The 22436-nt window shown below is 39.9% G+C and overlaps 1 protein-coding gene across 5 annotated transcripts in view; it reads right to left on the reverse strand.

Annotated features, from left to right (window-relative positions):
- Positions 1-22436, reverse strand: part of LOC137841206 (transmembrane protein 132B-like) — a 272117-nt gene that overhangs the window by 84312 nt on the left and 165369 nt on the right. For 4 of the 5 annotated variants that reach the window (XR_011088487.1, XM_068653887.1, XM_068653886.1 and 1 more), the window contains one exon: positions 3484-3670. Coding sequence is in view for 4 of the 5 variants with exons in the window: in XM_068653887.1 (XP_068509988.1) it covers positions 3484-3670 (187 nt within the window). In the remaining variant the exon portion in view is untranslated. Of the gene's footprint in view, positions 1-3483; positions 3671-9965; positions 10291-22436 lie in introns of those variants that run through there. The other variant, XM_068653889.1, reaches the window with a different exon arrangement.

Here is a 22436-nt window from a genome sequence, read left to right on the forward strand (position 1 = left end):
GTTAAGTCAGACACCTCCTCACAGAGCAGACATGGAGCACAGCTGAGGGGTGCAAACTTGGCCAGCATTTCACCTGTAGACTCTCCCTGGCCCTGCTTCCTTCTTTGCATCTCAAAACAGTGCTTATTAATGTACTTCTGATTTGATACCAGAGGATTAGCCAGAAATAAACTGCAATATCAATTCATTATAGCAAGACTGTCTGCTAATAAGGAGCTATTTTTTGCTATACAATGTGCAAAAATCAGCTGTATCTTCACTAAAACCCCAAAGCAAAAAAAAAAAAAAAAAAGGCAACAAAAAATATCTCTCAAGTTTGCTACCAAATGTAAATGTTAAGAACATCAGATTTGATGTTAAGAGCTTCATAAACCCAGTAAAGCAAGAAATCAGCTCTTTTCATCATGCTATTATTCAAATGTTACCATGAAGTCTACCACATCTTTATCTACAAAAAAAAAAAGCAAGCTGCTAACGAGGAAAATATCCCCACTGCTGTCTCAAGTCACCACAATGCAATGACAGAAAAAGTCATCTGGGGGCTCTTTCTGTTTTATATTGCTTGTTTAAGAAAGTAGCATGGAAAACAAAGATGAACTCATGATCAACTGCAGCAACAAAACACAGATACTCTAGACTATATGGAAGGGATCTCTTCATATTAAAAGACCCAAAGCAGCCTACAGAGATGCATACATTAACATTTGTCTTATGATCACAGAATCATAGAATATCTCAAGTTGGAAGGGACCCAAAAGGATCGAGTCCAACTCCTGGGTCCACACAGGACCACACAAAAATCAGACCCTATGTCTGAGAGCACTGTCCAAATACTTCTTGAACTCCTGCAGCTCAGAGCTGTGACCACAGCCCTGGGGAGCCTATCGCAGTGCCTGAGCACCCTCTGGGTGCAGAACCTTTCCTTAACACCTAGCCTGACCCTCTCCTGATAGCTCCATTCCTTTCCCTCGGGTCCTATCTTAAATCTCTTAAGAAAGTTCATTGATGTTCTGCAGGATTTCACAGTTCATTCCTTCTCCAGTAAGCATGTAAACTATGATTATATCCACCTCAGTCCACTTAGTGGAAGGAAATCTCTTCCTATCCAGCTTTATGACACTGAACTGCATTTCTTCATGCAACGTGGACGTTGTTCCCCTTAATAAGTACGAGGTTTTGGTAATCTCAGTAGAACATTCACTCCTGCAAATCAAGAACCAAATGTTGTGCTCAAACCTTAAATTCTCCAAGGAGATACACATTTTCACCCATGTGAACAAGTAATTTATGCTCCGTGCAAGTAATTTATGCTTAGTACAACAGCAAAGGCATGGAAACTCACAGGATTCTGGACCCTTCGGTGGTACTCTTCTGGAAGACCAAGACCCAGGAGATGACAAAACTCTCCACTAGATACCACTTGCACTCAGAGGGAGGCTGCCTTGCTAATGAGTCAGGCAAATCTTGAAGAGGAATGAATGTTAAAATGTCTTTAGCTTGGTCAGAAATGTTGGGCTTCAGGAACACGCATCTCTGAACAGCACAGCACGATGCACAGAGCAATTATTTTTTGCTCCTGACTGGGCAACACAGTGCCAGAACCTGCACCAGTTAGTGACAATTAAATGAAGCAGCACTGCAAACTGGCAAGTGTACAGGGAAGAAATGCAAATACAAGCTGTTGTTCCTGCCACTGTTGTCATCAGTTCTTCTGTCAACCTAGGATCAAGCAAGTTAATGATGTTCACACGCAGCGACAAAATAATAGCCTACATGAGACCCCCATTTAAGGAGTAAGGTCATAAAATCACACAGGAAGCTTCTTGCTTTACTCCACAGTTAGTTTATAATGACAAAGTGTCTGAGATTAGATTAGCTCCAGTTCAGGTCCAGCCTCAGATTTCATCTAAGGACATTTAGAGACAGCTTAAGCAGCCAAGAGCTGCCATAACTGCAAAGAGATGAAGTGAAACCCTGGCAAAACCCTGCCAGACAGAAGCTAAGCTCTGATCCAACATTCACAATGAGCTTTTGGGTTGGACTTGCTTTTTTTTTTTTTTTTTTTTTTTACACCCGCAGTGCTCTGCATGGCACAAAATCCATGCTATCCATTTGGACACAGCACTGCTCTATGGAAGTCGGTTCACACACCACATTGTTTTTATTATATCCGATTCATCATCACTACTTGATAATATTCCATCCAGACAATCAGAGTTTTGTTTCATCTTCTCTAGCCATGCTGACTGCTTACATGCTTCAAAAAAGCACTGGAAGAAAATTCTCTATTGACTTTTCCGCATATAATTTCTCCTCTATCATTGGGCTGCCAATAAGTGCAGCCTTTGGCAGTAGGAACTGGAAATAAGACTTATTTAGGGCCTTGTTTACTTTTAGAAGTATCTTTCCTTGCTTTTGCCCTACTGTGGAAAGCTAGTGGCCATGCAGAGGAAAATGCCAGTATTTCTGGGTTAATTAGTGTAATAGAACAAACACTGACAGACTGAGAAGGAAGGACAAATGTTCATGAGAAAGTAAACAAATTGATCGGGTGTTTCTCAGGGAACTGGTGTAAGAGCCAGGTTCTCAGTTTTTCATTTTTTTTCACTTTGTTTAAATGAATAAAAAAAAGGAGAAAGAGGGTGGAGAAAAACAATTATCCCTTTAAAGGTTCCTAGATCCATTTTTCCATTTTACATAAATATCACTATTACTCTTTTACACCAGAATATTCCCACTGAAATCACTGGAATTGTGTCAGCTCAAAGTTCCAGTACTTACCAAAAGGTCCATCAGGCCCAAATGTGTATAGGCCAAGAAAAGCTGCATTGCTGCATTTGAGATTAGAAGTAGATACTTGCCTTTTTTTTTTTTTTTTTTTTTTTTTTTTTTTTTTTTAATAAGCCATCAGCTGTGATTCTTCTGCATTTGTTCACCTGAAACCCTGCCTGGAAAATAAGTCAAGCACCTAAGTCTTCAGAAAATATTTTGTCATTTCTCTATGTCTCTGAGTGGACCTTTTATTAAATTGACAGTTTGCAGCTCACTGGTTTGTGTGGCTCTGTGGGGAACAGCAAAGCAGAAAACAGTCTAGTTTGGTTTAGCAATGAAGTTTCCCCACACAGGCATGACAATTTATTTCATTGAAAATGTCCCAGCTAATTGCACCATTTACCCTTAGAGCATATGCATGGCAGTCACATTAATACACCAGAAGACAATAGTGCCAAAGGAGCTATTACCGTGTACCAGGCCAATAATCCACAAACGGTAAAGGATTTACACAAAAGACTCAAATGGTTTCCTAGGAGTCATTATGGCATATCAGGTAAATAAAATATTATTGAAATGTATTTTTTGCATTTCAATCATTTGCGGCAGGTGCATAGGAAGTAGCACACAATGAAATGGTTCACATTCCCTTGAATACTACTGAGAATCAACAGAAACATTTAGCAAGAAGAAGCAGCAGCAGGTTCCTACCATCGCAAGGGGAACAATTCCAGCAAACATTGTTCGGCTGACAAAGATCTCAGAGACCACCAGTTCACTCAGGGAGTCATCTCGAGGGTACTCCACCTGCCAGGTAATTTGCTGGGCTCCTGCCAGGCTGCTAGCATTGTCAATCTCAAAGTCCATCTGCAGGATCTCATAGGAGGAGATGTTTGCTCTGGAATAAAAAAAAAAAAAAAAAAAAAAAAAAAAAGAAAAAAAAGAATGCCCATAAAAGAAACATCAGTAGGATGTTAATAACAAAATATATTTTGACTTCTCTTTCCTATTCAACAGAAGGTTCATCATTGAATTCAACATGCAGACTCCAAGACACTGACAGAAACCTAAATCAAACTACACACTGGGCAATATACTTAAAAGATAAGGTGACAGTACATCTTGTACATCCTTAAGTTTGCTGACATGGATTCATCTCACTCATTAAACTCAAGCGTTCATTCTCTGTAATCATGATGAACCTACAGAATAAAACTCAAACCCTGGGAACTGCATTGCACAGATTTTGCTAAATTATTCAATATAACATTATTATAATGTTGTTGCTGCAAATACTGATGCTCCAAAACAACAGAATACTTGACCATTCCTCATGCAGTATCAGAAATGAGCTTTTCTGGGGAAAAACAAGTCTTTCAAATGCAAACTTGTTTTTATCTCAGTGAAAAAATGGATTTGCGGAAATTATACAGGATGATGAATGTGGGGTAGAATTTCCTTATTTTCGATTCATGAAAGTATTCTTTGCATCAGTGATGCAGACTTGTAATTGTATGGTGATCATTACGTATTTCTCATCCGGGAATAGAAGCTTAAAGGTAAAGAAATTGATGTAAATGCATAGCATTCAAAGCTCTATTTAAAAACCAATTCTCCTTTTGTTAACAACAACACTTAGCTCTCTCCTCTGGTCCAACAATATGTAAATATTAATAATTAGTCCTCAGGTTAGAAAGACAGATATTTTTATCTTCGAGTTACAGGTAAGAAAACAGACACCAAGGCTTAACCATCAGCAATCAACAGCAGGGAGCTATTTATAAAATAGACATCCGTTCATCCAGTGCTTTACTTCCACAAAAATTAAGGTATTTTACAAAGCAACATACAAATTCCTGCCCCGATCCCACAGCCAGAGACCTGCACTGCAGAGATCTGATGCAGCTTGCAAAGCACAGAGGCAGACTGGAAAGGCAGCTAACCTGACTGCTGACCCAACCATATTACATCGAATTACATATTACCCAATCATATTACATCGAAAAAACAACTGATTTGATCAGTATTTCTGAAGTTTCAGAGTCCAAGCTCATAAAATAGGATAAAATTTGAACTTGCAGCATGCTAGCCACTCTAATATCTTGAATGTGCTCTTACAAGGAACGAGAGCCGAGGGATGTGTCCTGTGCCTGCAGGCACTGAGCACCACCCACTCTCTGTACTTTCACCCTTGGTCCTCTTCCATGGGACATTTATTCACATGCCCTCAAAGACACTAAGAGTTGTGCTCAAAGAAAGTTTTAGTCTGCTGCTACAAAGAACAGACACTTAAACACTCTTTTCCTCTTCCCAATTGCACAGAGGCAGAAACTATTTTTGCCATATGTTTTTGAAGGCACATTGTAAAAGAAAAAAAATCTAAACAGGAATTATTGATTTTCATGTTTTCTTTCTGACAACAAACAACACAAACATATGCTTCAATACCTGGAGGATAAATATTTTCCATGCTAACAGAAGATAATACCCACCTCCAGGCAAAAACAGAAGCTGTAAAGGCATCTTTTGGGTGGCCAACCAGACAAACAGCAAAAGCCCTTTAAGAGGAATATCACTACAGAGTACTAGGGATGTAATTAAGCCTTTTTCTGTTAAAAAGCGTAACCACTGTGGGCATCACAATTGAGCACTCAACTTCACAGTCTTCCACATCACTTCTGGCAGTTTGTTTTATCTAAATTACATAAAATGAATTTGCTCACAATGCAGAAATGATATTTTGAGATGAGCTTTATGCTAACTATGGATGTGGATATTAGGCCTGTCAAGGTATGTTTGGATCTGCAGTTTAGGTTCAATCTGTTCAATCCAATAGTTGCCACTCACAAACATGCACGAGTAGTTTCAAATTCTGAACAAAACCATTGATGGAGGGTTTTGCTTTGGATTCATCACTTAAACAGTGTGTCAGATAAGTCTGCACTGATAAATTAATTCTGTACGTCCCAGTGACTGGCTCTTCTTTCAGCTCAGTCCATCATGTTTCAAATATGCCTTTACTGTTTTTCCTTTTATACATCTCAAAAGTAACAGTAATAGTAGTTTTATACTTTTAAGAAAGTCCAGGACTCAGATCTCCCTAAGAAAAGCGTGTGTCTTGCCTATATAAGCAAACAGAAGTAATTGCTTGGGAGAAGCATGACTCTTGTGCCTACAAACATGCAAAGACCTTCATTGCATCCTTAGCACAGCAAGGAACCTTCAATGTATTGCTATACAAGAGAAAAGTTTCATTTAAAGACAGACGTGCTTATGCACTCCTGGACTGGAAGTGAGCCACTAAGCATCTAGAAAAGAGCAGCAACTCAGATACAGAAACCTTCCTGAGATCTAACTAATGGTAACATACAAACGAAAGCAAAGGTGACCTCCTGGAGCAGGTGGTGCTCCCAGTTCCAAGAATTCTCATCTCTGGAAGAACACAACAGGGCTTGCCAAATGCTTTCTGCTTTGTCTCAGAAGCAAACCACGTAGCATGTGATACTAACAAATATTAAATAAGGATCCACCTTTCATATGGAGTTGTGCTGAAAGCACAGCATTTACTGTATCTAAGTAGCATTCCCTTACAGAGTTTCTCCACTGAGTGAACAGTTTTTAGCAAACAAGTACTCGACTTTCTGGACTCCTTTATTCACCAGCAGGTTTCCAGTTACCTTCAGAACAGCAGGTCAATGGATTTTCTCAAAACTATAGTCTCCCTTTTTTCCTCTTCAGGACAAAGCTTGGGCTTTCAAGCAATGCTAAATGTTACAGTATCTGGGTCACAGAGAACCCCGTGGAATAATCCACCCTCTTTGCTCAGAGTCTCTTCACTGAATACAGCTATAATGGCCCCATGATGAAACATGAAAAATGAGTGTCTTTCTGGCTCAGACTAGAGCCTTTCAACCGGGTAGTGCATCTCCTGCAGAGGTTTCTTTCCTATCAGGCAGATTGGTATCAGATTTGTAATTCTTGCAATTTATTAACCATTCTCTGTAATATCTTGTGAGACACCACTGCCTTTTCCACTGAAATTGATGGAAGTTGCCAAAGTAAAAACAGATGAATTAAATCATAATGAAGACCTTACGGGTTAGCATTTACTGCTGTGAGCTCCATTAGCTGATAACTCCACATCACAATACCTGTATCTAAATTCCTCTCCTTGATATGCAGCGTTGCACTACAGACCTTTTTAAAAGGAGTTACTCCACCCTGCCATGGCAAATCTTCAGCTTTTCCTCGCTCTGATTTGTAGCTTCTGACCAATGTTGGGCTTTGTGGTCACTGTCATCTGTAACCACCAGCTGAAGACAAAATGCTACAAGTGGGAAAATCTACTCGCTGAGAAGATGATGACTGTAACTCATGCTGTAATCAGCCATTAAATCCCACTAAACCAAACTTTATCCTATAAAGATTTTTCAGCTTTTTCTTGAGACTTACTCCATTTTTCTCTGAAATAAGTTTGCACTATTGGGAAGAGCCTGATGGAATCTAAGGACTATAAATCACTTCTCCTTTTCACATCTTTCTTCTCTTTTTAGTTAAATATTTCTATTGTCCAGTGAAGTTTTTGCCCAGTTTAGAAGGATTTTGCCAAGCCCCAGCTAGAGTTTAGAGGAGCAATAAAAAATAAAAAGTCAAAATTCCTTTTATAAAAAAAGATTATTTCCTGCAAGCACAATGAAAAGACCGTATAATTTTAGGCAGCTGGCATCCTTGCTAATAAGTCCATTTCTATGGAAATGAGTTCATAACTATTAATTTTGCCTGCTCCTGATCTATTCTTGATGAGTCTTTCAAATTTAGAAAAGCGCTTCATGATTCTCTCAATTTGGTAATTACTAACTCCCTTTGATGAATCCAGCCCAGTGTTTCAGACATGAGACATTCATTAGACATTTTTCTTTCTGGTGAGAGGAGAAAAAGAAACCATGGGCTTGGATTTATTTCCTCTCACAAGCTCTGGCAAGTAGACCTTCCTCCTATTGCAATTTATAATCTGTCTGTGTACTTTCACAACACTGCCTCTGCTGGTGCTTCAAGAACCTGACATTTTTGCAGAATTTCTTGTTGTCAAGACTCAGATATGTTTGATGCGTACAAACCAGGTCCCCAGTAACCTTTACAAGCTTTATAACATATACAATCATCATTCTGTACACAGCAGACTTAGTGGGCACAGTTGTCAACCTGACCTGGAACACAGCATTTTAGCACAGAATACACAGAACAGCAAAGCCATGCCAAAGTAAAACCCAACTGCAGCTCCAACCAGAATGCAAACAAGAGTTAATCGGGTCAGGGAAATGTTGCTAATCCCCAGAACTGGACCCTATGCTACAAGAGACATGGAGGCAGGTGGCTGTACGCAAGCAGAGCCCAACACCTTGCCCAGCTCACCACATTGAACCTGAAGCATTTCTTCTGGACGTGCCTTAAAGCCATAGAGGAACACGCACTCCACCCAGAGGCAGAGCCTCTTTCAGTTATAAACACCAGGATTCATACCATTGTTGGAGGGCTAACTACTGTGTTACCTTACTAAATTTATTCCGATTGACTTTTTCCTGGATCTGCCAGTGCATGCAAACATAAGAAATATATATATATATAGAGAGAGAGAGAGAATCAGAATCTTAAAAAGAACCTTGACAGAATTTGTTTCTCTTCATTTATTACCTTATTAAGAATCAATACTGCATAGGTTCATCTTATAAAATTACAGATCACTGTGAGTGTCCACAGTAGTGCTAATGTTAGAGGTTTTACTAAGTACTAAAAAGTCACCCAGCATTGAAATATTAACAAATTAAATTTATTCCTATTTTTGTCTAAGCGAAACATGGAATTATTGAATTAAATACTGGAATGATATACACTGATTGATGTTATGATGGCAGTGACAGTCTAAATGGTTAGTAGTTACCTTAAATAAACAAATGCCTATTATTAGCTATTAAGAAAGATTTACACTGCTAACCAAGCCAAAGCGCCTGCCCTACATCATTTTAGAGAGAACAAAATATGCAGAAAGCCATGAATGAAGGAGGACGGCAGAGGACACTCACAGTGCAATCAGCTCGGTATGCCCCAGCAATTGGAGGGTTTGCGGGCTCCTGCTGCCACCTCATTGACAATTTAGTTGAAAATAAGTCAGAACCTTCTGTTAGTGCAGTTGGCTATTACAGGAAATCATGAGTTTCATTCATTCATAAAATAACATTTTCAGTAAATGGCAAACTGTTTATGAGGCACACAGCAGTGTAAACAAAACTCCTAAAAAACAAAGCAGACACTAGGTAATTGGAGATAACAAAATGTCTGGTACCACATTGCTTGGAATCTTCTCAATATTAATAATGGTCAATTCTTACTCTCTCTGACAAATTGCCACCCAATTTAATGAGAACAGGATTATATAAGCAAGGTACATTAGTTTATAAAATATTTCAGTAACACAGTTCTCACTCCTTTGATCTCAAGAGGCTTAATTTCATAAGCATGGTTTACTGAAGAGCAAACAGTTCCAACAGGGGGCTTTACAACAACTGATTGTAAATACTCATGACCCTAATTTCCTGCTGAAATCAAACAAAGCAGCAGACATCCACATCCAAGACCTCTTGGGCAAAAGATCCATATTATAGGTCCTGACCTTCTTCCCCCAAAGGAAATTAAGATCCCAGCAGTCTGAGATGAAGGAAATTAAACTTAATACCTGCTAAAAGAGCCACATCCACTCTCCAAATTGCAAAGATTTGCATACTGGCAACCTATGTACTTTGCTGAGTGCTGTTTTCCTGAATATGGGCATTGGCTAACAGGAACTGGCAGCAGATAATGCCTTTAAATCCAGAATATTTTCTACCAGCTACAACATCCTGAAGTATATATCTTACTTGAGAACAACTTACCGAAGTGAAACACTACATCTTGTGTTCTGTATGATGTTTGACTTGCTGATGATAATGGATGTTAAAACCTACCAACCTAAGCCCTTCTTTCCCAGGGCATTCCATTTTCATTATGCTGTAAGGACACAGAGCTGGATACAAGCAGCCTACTCACGCCTCTCCCCCCTCCCCATGGCCCCCATGGCCAGTTTGCTGACGAAGAGCCTCTCCTGACCAGTCCTGGAGGTGAGCCTGACTGGAGCCCAGTGCACACAGGTAGAGGCATACCTGTCAGGTGTTGCAGCATAGATGAACGTCCCTGGAAACCAGGGAAAACTCCATGTGTGTCCTGAGAATTTCTGCAAGCTTCTGCATCAGCAGGGAAATGTTCAGATGACAGTGGTGCTGCCACTCACTGCATGGCCCCCAGAGGCATTTGTTCTGCTGAAGGAACCTGCACAGTTGGGGCTGTGAGGTAGGGACAAATGCTAGAAAAAAGCCCTGGTCACTCGTCCTTCTTCCTGTTGTCTAGTTTACTGCTCCCCAACCACAGGCTTTTTCAAAACATGTCTTGGTGCCTCATCTTAGTTTTCTTTCACTGCCATAGGAACTCACACTCTTCACAGGTGCATGGGCTATATCCGTGGCTAAATAGGATAAATCCAAGCTGTTAAATCTGTTAAGAATGCATGTTTTGACACAGCAATTTTTAATAACCTAGGAAAAGACATAATAATAAGAAGAAATTTTTCTTTGAAACACACAAGACCAGGTATTATTCATGTTATTTTTGCTTAGCCAACATCTTCCCACAACTGAAAACAATAAATCTAGATAATGAGCAAACCTTTTAAGCTCTGCAGCTTCTTCTACTGCCAATTCACAACTGTGCTGCTCACTAACAACTTGCAATAACTTCCACTTTATTTTTATCAACATCATCTTCATAACCCTGGAGACAACTGAGACAATTACCTCAATTATTTTTATTTGCTTCTAACTTTGTGACAGCGTACAGAAATTTTTCTGGTAAAAGAGTCCTTAGATACTATTTTAGCTAGCCTTTAACAAAATAGGACTTTTAGAACCAAATTCAGTATGGATGTAATTGGTGCTGTCCATTGGTAACTATGCTGGGCATTGGGACTCCATTTGTTCCTTTGTCATGATTCTCCCCTTTTGAAACAGCATGTAAGCTTTTGGGGTTTAAAAAAGCACTTTGATTGCACTGAATATTTTTTTCTGACTACTATTTAGAACCTCTTTATTGCTATGCTGTGTATTTCTTAAAATAAAGCTTCTCTGCCAGGAGAAAGCATCTTGCTGGGAAATATAACAAACACATTCAATAAGAAAAACAGGGGCCAGGGTATATAGCTGATGTTGGATGCAAATATAGAGGGAGCTATTTTTGTATAAAAGAACAAATGATTTTTTGATTAAAGATTTATGCTGAATCCTACCCAGTTAATAAATACCACAGCTCAAATGGTACTTAGGATTTTTCTTGAAACTATTCAGAGATCCTTACGTATTTACATACCATGTGATACTGTAATCACATGGTGTATTTTCACACTGCTGTGCAGGCAGCCGAAATACACCATAAAGCAATGATGGATTTTTAAACAACCAGTGACTAAAAAATTCAGTGATATAAGAACATCTTTGCAATGCAGAGCTTCCATACAAAGAACATCTCCCTTCAGAGGCTCTCAAAAGACCTTTAAATGAACGAGAATACAACTTCAGAGACACTTATTTTTACCATTGCCTGCGCTGCAGCTGAATAACCCAAGACATGTATCTTCTGCCAAGCTGCACATTAACGTCTGTGCAGCAAACATTTCAGTTCACCCCAAATTGAAGAGAATTAACGTACTGGGTCACCCAGAGAATTGATGGTGGAGCCAGTGATTGACCCCAAAAGTTACTTGTTAGAAACCCACTGCAATGCAATGGTACTGACTCAGCCTGCCTATAATGCCGCCACGTAACAGCCAAAGAAGTGTGTTTCCTGCAGGTAATTAAGCAGAAGAAAAAGGCCAATCTCTCACATAGGTACCCCACTATCCCTGCCCTAGGTTTTTGGTTACCAGCTCTGCATAGCTGAAGATGCTTCTTTCAGTCTTGTTCTTCTCCAGCCAACTACAACATGGAAGACATGAAACAGTTTAATTTCTCTGTACACTCTTCCAAATTTATTGTGGGTACCAGGAAGAGTGAGTCTATGTGACAGCTGTTGAGCTCATGCAGTTATGCAAGGCTCTTGGATATTACATTTACAAACACATACACAGGTTCCCCATTTTCCTAAGAGAGAAGTGCTTGGATAAGTGACCTGGGTGAACCCTAACAACTAAAACCACACTTCCAACAAGAAGTTTCCTTGGCATTTTAAAAAGCTTACAATTTTTTATTTGCCTGGCATTAGCAGTAATTGATCAGACTCATTTGTATACAGCAAATGCACCAGTAAAGAAAAATGCAATTAGACCTAGGAAAAAGTTACTAGCAACCCAGTTGCTGTTTTGATTTCAGAATTACAGCTGAGGCTGACACCTGGATCACCTTGGGGAGAAAAAATCAACCAGAGGGGATCTAAAGATGCAAACTCACCATGCACTGCATTTATGAATGAAAGGGAAGGAGAGACAGGCTGCACTGTGGCACTAACAGACCTTATTCACTGGAGGATGCATGAAAACAGTGACAAATGGTGCTCTACTCCTGAGGATCTTAAAAGCCTAATGCGACACTTTGAACTTAATCCTCTGCTTAATGGGCAGAGGGTGTGAACAAGTAACAGAATGCCAAGCAGTTAGCAAGGACAATGGAAAATTAAAAAACAGAGGTTTGTTCTGAAGTATTCCAAGAGTGCACAGAACTCATGAATCTACTGTAGAAGCTACTACAATACCACCTGCACAAAATAAAGAACGAATCAAAATAGGAACATAAGCAAGAATTATTTTATTCCTCCTACATTTTGTTCAGATTTAAACAAGACTAAGCAGATAATGAGACCTAGCTATCTTTGAACCTAATGTGCTTTGAGATGAAGAGATAATGTGCAGGGTATCCCGTGGCTTGTTCATGTTTCTGATAAGAAATAAACAGCCATGAAAACATCCTCAGAGAAGCTAAGGCAGGGATCGTTGTGGTCCATTAGCATTAACACAACAGGATCTCCTCTCCCCCCACTTCCCTCAGAGGCCCGGTGTGCATAAGATTGTTTTATTTTATAGTCTGTTAATTATGTGAAAAGAGAGCAAAGCCTTTCCTCTCAGTATTGATACCCACTTAACAGAAAATAAAAATGTGGAACTGGCATATGAATATCAGTTCCACATGTTTTAATTAATAAACAACATGAATTCATCCAGCTGAGCAAACAGAGGGTGGAGCAGAGCCTGCATTCAGTGTAAGAACAGAAAAGAGCCATCTACAATAGCACTGTGTGCCTCCTCCCTTTGTTCGCTGAGATCAGCTTACGGTCCTGATGTTCACAACAAAACTACAAGTAAGAGAGAGAAACAAGTAGTTATAATGTACACCACTCCATTAAAGCCTATTTTTATCCTACAAATGAATCCAAATTTCTCTAGAAGTGCCAAGATCACTCCAAACAACAAAAAGCAGAGGGGCGGATTTAACATTTCTCTCCCTTTTAGAATCATTCCACAATTACTTTCTAATGGCATGCAAGTAAGGTCAACACAATGGTCACCACATAACATCTCTAGGTCACCTTCTCCAAGAGTAATCATTACTTTGTCACACTTGCAAGACAATGATTTCCCAACATGCAATGAATTCAAACACAGTGACAGCTAATGGCAGGCACTGGGGGGCTGCTGGGATATTGCTCAGAGGTAAGGTCATACCATGAATAAATGAGTCTGGCTGTGAGTAATAAGTGAGGTTAATTCATTTAGGCTCCAAAAAGGAATAATTAGAAATGGAAAGGGGAAAAGCGGTGTTACTTCCCGCCTTCCCCACTCCCCTGTTTATACCATAAAATGCCCCCCGAGACTTCGTTTCAAGGAATTTCCGCAGCAGCGAAGGCTGTAACAACCTGCAGATGGAGCAGGGCTGAGCTGCTCAGCGGTGTGAGGCAGAGCAGACTGTGATGCCATGGGGAGAGCTCCGCCACGGGTACCACACGGAGGACGGCACACATTTTTCAATCCAGGGAATCTGAGCCAGGCATGACCCAAACAGAACAGTGACAAAAACACTGCCAGGATGGACATGATGTTACACTGATTCCCCTATTACCCACTGAAATAATTACCCAGTTTGAGGATGGTTTTGCTTTTTCATTTTCCTTGCTACAATTAAAAACATTACCCAAGCAAAAATACCAGCAGTAATAAAGAACAAAGACTCAGATAAAAGGATTTCTGGAAAAAAGCAGGTTCCTGCATGCACTGCAAATCATGCTACACTATTGAAAATATCGCAAGTCCTAGCACGCAGGGTTAACGCAAAGAAGAATTTACAAAATCATCGTTCTTCTATTCCTCTCTTTCCTGAATCTTTTCAGGATTTCATAATCTCACCCTCCTCCTGCCCCCCCTCCCAACTGCCTTCCTCCCCGTACAAGAATATGCAAAGCCCTAGAAAACTGTTTAGCTGAAATCCTTAGATTTTGTTGAGTCCTGGCATTCTTTGAGACAGCTGTATTTATACCCATTGCTGGTCGGTAGTCATGCTGGAAGCAATTAGCTTTGATGCTGTTTCAATATCCCCTTTCAAGAACTTTGAGATCCCTCACTGCTGTTGATTTAGATATAGAGAAGCGCTGCAAAATAAAGAAATAAATAGAGTTCACCCATATGCTGAGTTCCTGTAGCCTAATTCAAATGCACCAACTTCAGCTCCCCATGATATAATCCATCCCTCCACAAACAAATTCCCACCCCATCAGTGAAAATGCTCAAAGGCCTTGAACACCATCACCACAACCCTCAAAGACAGCAGCTTCCAGCACGGATGGGCCCACAAAGGGTTCAACCAGCCAGCAGCCATCTCCTTTGTACCAACAGGTTGCATTTGAGCATCTCCATGGATTTAACAACACTTTCAAGTGTGTCCTTTATGTTTACTAAGAGAAAGTCTGTCATTACTGGTCTACTTAAAAGAAAAAAAAAAAAAAAAGGAAAAAAAAAAGGAAAGAAAAACATGGTATGATAAGACAGTAGTTAAACGTATACTGATTACAGTAATTGCATCCATTCCTCTGTCGGAAAGTCTTGTATTGTATTTATAATACGTGCTGATAAGTGCATTCACAACATGATTAACAGCCTCCAGACAAGAATGGCTATTATGTTTAACAGACTGATTAGCAAGTGACAGAGCTGAAAACTGTACTCCTAGCAAATTGGCTGCTTTTAAATTACAGCAGCTTCTTTATGGTTCCATTTTTAAAATGCAATGGTTTGTTACACATGTGCAATGTAATTCCTGTCTGACAATAAGTAATAGAGGATACTGAGATTTTAATTTTTAATCTTCAGATCTCAATTAAAGCATTGCTCATTTTCTTTTTAATTACAGTGAAATCTGCACTATACATGGCACTCATTATGCAACCTCTTGTTTTAAATGTTTCTCACATACTAGCCCCAAAAACAGGGACAGCAATTCTAGTTCACATCTTTTAGAAGTCCTACATTATTTTAGCTACTGTTTTTGCTGGTCCTGTAAGCAGTCAAGACAGGATTTAATGGTATTCTTCCCAGCGTTTCATTAATTCTCTCTTCTTGCCGGTATAGGCATTTTCTCCCTGGACTTTTACAGGAGCCCCAGTGACTCTTGGAGCATGGCAAAGGGAGTAAGTGCAGGGCCTGTGCCACTGAATGCCCTGCCCACCTCCTGGAACAGAAATCAAAGCAGAGATCTCAAACTGCCTTCAGTTCTGACTTGCCACTGCAGAAAGCTTGCCCCTGCTATAACCAGGACTGCTTATACCTCAAGTGAAGTGAGCTCCTAATTAATTCCCTGTATTTTATAAAAATAGGATTTAGGCACATAGTTCCTTGCAGTGCTTCTGAAAATCCTACCATCAAATGTGTGATTCTGTTTTTGATGATTGCTCTTATTTTTTATCACTGTAACATATGAGAGCACCAGTCTTGGAGTTGGGCGCTCTGTGTATTTCTTACAAACACAACTATAAAGACAATCCTGACCCTACAGAGTTTGCAGTCCACAAGACAAAGACAGAAAAGAGATACAACAATCTGTGCTGATTTAAATTCATACAGAAAGCCCAAACCCTTTAAGCATGAATTAATCTAGAGACTTTCAAGCTCAATGACATCATGTATTTCAAACCAGTTTATTTATAACATAAAGCTTAGTATAACTTGTAAGGTGATAGAATAAATCAATTTGTTCTATCACAGAACTTCATCAGATACAATACAGATGGTTCTGCTACCATGGTTAAAAATAACCTACACATTTTGAAATCAGTTCAAGGCATTTATCAAATTAGGGAACTGGTGGAGGAGGATGTTGTCTAGCTTGTATACAGTAATGGGAATAGCCACCCAGCAATTTGGTGTTTTTATTAATTTTATCTGTGTTCATCATTTTATTCTAGATGGTCAACTGAACTGGGAGAATTCTGTTTCCCAAACCATTTATCTCTGCTAAATAGCAGGACAGAACAAGTTGAGGTTGTTCACTGAATGTAGAAAAGAGGAGGGAAGAATCATCCAAAGGGCAACCTGATTGTAGAACAGACCATAAAACACTTCAGGAACAAAAACATTGTAAAGCAAGCCTGGCGTCCTGGCTGAGCGGTCCAACACTTCATGCTGGATGAAAAAGGAAGATGGGAATTGATAGATCCCAAGTGGTAAGCCCTGCAGTAAATTAACTGTCAGGGAAATTGCACCATGGAAGTGGCCTTGTGGATGTATCCTCCTGCATGTTCCTCAACCAGTCTGTTTGTGCTTCCCACCTAATCTGGACCAGACAGGGAGACAGAGTGCAAATCACCCCACAGCCCTGCAAATAACACTGTTTGAAGAATGAAATTCATTTATTTCTCTGCTTTCATTGCTCTTGTTGTCACATTCCACCCACAGAAGGAAATTAGCTGTTGGTGTTTGCTGAGAATTTATTCACCAAAGGATTTACAGCAAGGTTTTTGAAGGATCTCTGTCCATCTCTTCTGCTAGAAAGAAAATCCTGATGTCCAGGAGTCTATGGAGAGAGAGGACATAAAGCCAATATGAACAGCATATACCTGAAGAGGAAGGGCAGTTTGCTATGCAAACTCCTGGGTCAGACAGAAGACCAAAAGCCTTTGTAATTCAGATAAAGCCAAATATCATCACAATAAAACCTTAAACAAACCTTATTAATAAACCTTATTAAACAGGAAAAACTCAAAACAACTAGATCAAAGAGAAGAGAACTAAGAAGGCTCATACCCAGCTCTTCCCTCAGCTCAGGTGTCAGTGCAGACTCTGCACCTGGTCCCAGCTAACCCACACTTCCTGAGCTGCAGCAAGCCCTGGCCCGCACCAGGCGATCTCCAGGCCAATACCTCCATAGAATCAGATTCACAGAATGGTTTGTGTTAGAAGGAACCTTAAAGACCACTCAGTTCCAACCCCCTGCCATGAGCAGGGACATCTTCCACAAGATCATGCTGCTCCAAACCCCATCCAGCCTGGCCTTGAACACTTCCATCTCGAGCTGGCTGCTTCCCAGTGCATCCCCACGTCAGCCACCACTGACCTGCTCCCTGGCACAGCCCCTCTGTGTGGCCGCATCCCTGCTCATTGTTTTTAGCCCCATCTACTGGATTATAATGACAGCCTCCCAGTTGAGTGTCCAGGTCCCTGCACAATCTCTTGTGGCCAGCACACTTGCCAAAGTACAATGTACTACTTTTTGACCAAGAATTATCCAGATTACTCCCTAGAAACGTTTAATGCACAGGGCACAACCACCTATAAATTGGACTCAAGCCAGTGTAAGCTTTACAGCTGCTTTCAGTGGGCAGAAGATGAAGAACTATTTTCATCTAAATCTAATCCTTTTTCCTGAAGAGAACCATAAATTTTAAAAGATCAACATATAATAACTTCTGTTTGGATTATCAAGTTCAAAGTTTACTAATGCCCATACCAGATAAACTTAGAAGGAAAAAAAAAAGAAAAAGATACCATTAGAATTCATTAGACACACACTTTAGATTTATCACTTATTAAGATATATATTAGCTGCTTCTACTACTTCAATTTATCAGCTGCACCATGCCCGTATTTTGTTTTCAAAAGGATTACAACAGCACATCTAATTATATGAATGCTTCTGCAGGTTATAATTGAAAATGAGATCAGTTGATAAACTGCTTTGATAAGGACATGACAAACATGTACTAGGAGCAGAACGTGACATCTATCCCTTCTGGTCTTGCTCCTTTGCAATGGCCTTAGAAATGAACAGAAATTGCTTCTGTTCTGCTCTTGCTCATTTGAAGTTCACCTCTGTCTCCCCAGATACCCACTGCTCCTCACAGCATCCCTCTCCATGCTGCCTCCCTGGCCTCCTTTCCCTTGTTGTTGCCATTTGGCAGTCCTCTGATGCCAAGCCCATGTTCCCTGTCCCTGCTCTGCCACCTCTGCTGCTCTGGGAGCACCAGGGTCCCTTGGGCTTTGACCCCTTTACCTCCCCCTTCAACCTCATTTATCATCACATTACCAAACTGCAGCTTTCACTGACCATCATCCAGAGGATCCCAACTGCAGAGAAAGCAACACCAAGAAGCACAAACAGTTGCATAAACTAACAAGGCTGAATGATCAAGTGTTCCTCAGTACTGTATCAGAATTCAGGGTAGTCTCTATCAGCTCACTTTCTAACAATGATTTCAGACACAGCACCAAACACTGCCTTGGCTGCCATACCTTGATCACAAATACAACACGAATTATTATTACCACTGATGCAATCAACATGGACAATAAAACATATCAATTTTTATATGTTTCTTTTCCTGCTTTACAATGCTGCTCACAGCACCCAAAACTTATACCATCGATCAAATTTAGCTTTTGACATAGACTGGGTCTGAAGAGCAGTAGTTTATTATTATTATTTACTTAGTTATTTACTTAAATAAGTCCATTTTCAAAAAATACTTCTGAAAGACAAGAAAAACCTTGAGGGCATTTTCCTCTGTTCATAAGCAGAATATGGAAACTGTGTTATGAGAGAAAAGTAACCTCTACCACGTTTCCCACAAAGTGGTATTAAACGGCGATTCTTAGGTTTCCAAACTGTATTTGCTTTTAAATTACTTTCAACACCAGAACATCAGGTTAATTAGTTTTATTCAGTTTGACTGGAGGCATCAAAACAGACATTATATAACTCTGCTTGTTTTAAAGAATAAAATAATTCCATATATATATATTGTGGGGGGTGAAGCAATGACATTCTCTGCATCGGACCACAAAACAATCAAGTCTGGCAGTCCTGATATACTGAAACATCAGAGGAGAGGGGCATAATTTATAAAAATAATGATTTAAGAAAGCAGGGATTTTTTTTTTTTTTTAAGTAAAGAATCAGAGGAAAAAGAGAGTCTGGGACTTAAACAAACAAACAAAAAAACTAGTATGTTACAACACCCCTTTTTACCAAACCTTTCTCCTTCAGAACCCAACCCTTCAAACTGATTTTCAGCAGGGCACATACAAACAGAGCAGGGTGTGGAAGGAAGGTGTCGATTATCACTGTTAAACTTCTGTGTTTCATTTTCAGCTGAGAAAATGCAAAAGAAAAAGAAAATCCTTTAAAATCAGGAAACAGAACTGAAGGCACTCTACACAGCATTTTAACCAACACTTGTGTTTTCATCAAACTTTCCTAATACTAGGTTGATCTTAATATTTGAGAGTGATTGCAGGAGTTATTACTTTAATTTAATTTCAAATAAAGCAAGATTTTATTAGAAAGATAAAATGTGAGTGTTCCAAGGAGACCTACGAAGTAGAGTAAACAAGATAAAGGCACTTTTCCCTTTATAGACTACTCGATGTCACGTTGGGTTTAAACTTCCTACTGCACTGGTCTGTACAAACTGCTTGAATTTGGCTTGTACAACTGAGAACAAAAAGATCTTTGTGGAACCAGCCTAAGCTTGAAGCTTCCTTTTCTCCAAGTACCCTACCCTCATTTCGTCTCTTTGTGTCCTAGAGTTTTTACTTCTCTATCACTTTCATTGAAACAAAGTATTTCCTGTGAGTCAAAAGCAGCATATTGTGAGTTGCCATGCTGGATTTGGCAGCATCTCTCCAAAGCACCCCTTCATTTCACTGAGAACAAGCCCCCTCCATCCTCTCTTTCAGGGAAAAATTAAATAAAATAAAGGGTCTGATGTGCCACACAAGCGACAAAATCTGTGCAGGACACAAGTGCTTCATCTCCAGGGCAGCACTGGCATGAAGCAGCGACGCATAGTCCCATGGCCCTGGCCACTGCCCAGCACCTGCCACAAAAGCAGAGGTGGTGCAGAAAAGACAAATAATGCACTAAGGCAAGAGCATTTTTTACTCCCCCCATTTCAAGTCGTATTTACGAAGCATCCAAAGCCCAATTGGAAACCTGCTTCCAGAAATGAAAGAATCTCAATAGGAAAAAAACAGTAAGAAGATCAATCACACAAACGTCTAGTGAAAAACCCAGCAGGCCACAATGTCTCTTTGGAGATCTGCAAACAGTCAAGAGATGACAATACTCTAATTAAAACAGCACACTGCAAAATATATCCAAAAGGCTTTTCTTCCAATCCAGCTCCTGCTCAAATCCTAGGCAGTGAAGAAAACATCAAGTTGCACTAAGAGTTTTTTCCATAAAGAAAATACAGATAATGAGGCATCCCTAAAACTCTCCTCTGTTAATTTAAATTTGAGAGGACCATGCGAACAAAAGGGATGGTGTCTGAGGCAAGAGGACAGATGGTTCTGCTCCTGGAGTGATGCACAAAAACGAGGCTTATTACAAGCCTTTTATTTTACTTAGGGATTTATTTATTTTTTTATTATTTACTCTTATTTTGCTCTTTACTCATCTATTCATCTACCCACTGGAGTACTGAAAATTCAAGTTCTTGTTTTCTTGTTCTTCTGATTCATATTCAAATTCAAACACATAAGCACACAGTACAGCTTTTGCTGTAAAAAGTTTGAAGAGCTTTGCTGTGGATTTGGGGCCTTTTTAAGTGTGTAACAAGCCTATTACAGAGGCTAAATCAGTACCTTCTAGATGAATACACAGGAAATGAGAGGAACATGGCAAGTGACATATTTCCCAGCCTGAACTCCCAGGAACCTGTGGCATATCTTATTATTTTATGTATAATGAGTAACTTGTAATGTGTTTATCTCATCAAGAAAACCACTTTTCTCCTCATTTTTGCATTCCCAGGGTGCTGAATGAAGTGGTTTTGCTTTTGATTAAGGTAAACACATAAATAATCTCTTCAGAACGATTTGTGTGCTCTGGTCATGGTCTCAGTAGATGTTCCCACATCCTCAGCTGCCGAGAAAAAACAAGGCCACCTGCTTCAAAGGCCCACAGGTACAGGAGACTTCCCACAAAGCACAGTAATCAGATAAGGCCCAATGGTGTTCTCTTTCCGAGATGTATGCACACTCCTGCCTTTGTATCAAGTCCCCACTCAGTTACACCCTCTGAGATCCCAGCTGCCCAACAAAGCAGGTCTCCCCCCTTGCAGCAGCCTCTGGACACACAGACATGAGTCCCACCTCAGGGGGAGATCCTAGGTCACAGCCCGCTGCGGTCCTGGAGAGCTCAAAGTGGCTCTTTGCTCAGAACCAGTATTTATAGGACTGCAAGAAGGTTGCCTTTAGCCAGTATTTTTCCATGCTGGCCACAGCTCGGGTAAGATAGCCCTGGCATTGCCCACCAGCCGTACAGCCCCAGTGGCCACTGTTATCTTAATTCTCTGCTTGCATTGGGGACATCAGAGGACTTGCTGGCACAGAAGGTACCAGCCCCATAACAGCCACACTATGATACTCCACATAAATTTAGAATGGAAGTGAATTATATCCAGCAGAGCACACAAGAAAAGTTTAGGGAGACCAAGCACACTCAATCAAACAGGACACAGGAACTAACAGCAATGTCTCCACAAAGAATAGCAGAGACCTATAGATATCAAAAGCAGTCAAGAGGGGCATCGTTTTCTTCTTTATAAGAAAGTTGTCCTTGATCCACCTCGATTATTGCTCCCATTCTGGAACAGCTGAGCAATTGCTACCAACTGAGCCATCAGTACTACAATCAGTAGCATAATGATAGTTTTTCTCCCATATATAACATATTTCTTTCCCACAACTTTCCTTCTGGTCTTTAGCCTTGGAAAAAATTATATGATTTATAATAATAAAAATGGATTTCAAGTGAGTAGTCCTTACAATCACCATAATAAATTTACGGAAAATACATTTAATTGTTTTTGATTGTTTTGTTTTTGTTTATTTTGTTTGTTTTGTTTTTGTTTGCACAGCAATATGGAAACTGTTTTGTTATAATTAAGAGGATAATTACCTTTCTCTACTTTAACAAACTCGTGAATTAATAATTTAGGGTGGCTTTGCCAGAGTAAATTTATTTGCCTATATTACAAATAACACATTCTCGTGGTATTTTCTCTTTACCTCATCATATCTTCTACATGTATCTTTACACCAAGTT

The sequence above is a fragment of the Anas acuta genome, chromosome 17, assembly GCF_963932015.1.
Source record: "Anas acuta chromosome 17, bAnaAcu1.1, whole genome shotgun sequence".
Taxonomy (NCBI): domain Eukaryota; kingdom Metazoa; phylum Chordata; class Aves; order Anseriformes; family Anatidae; genus Anas; species Anas acuta.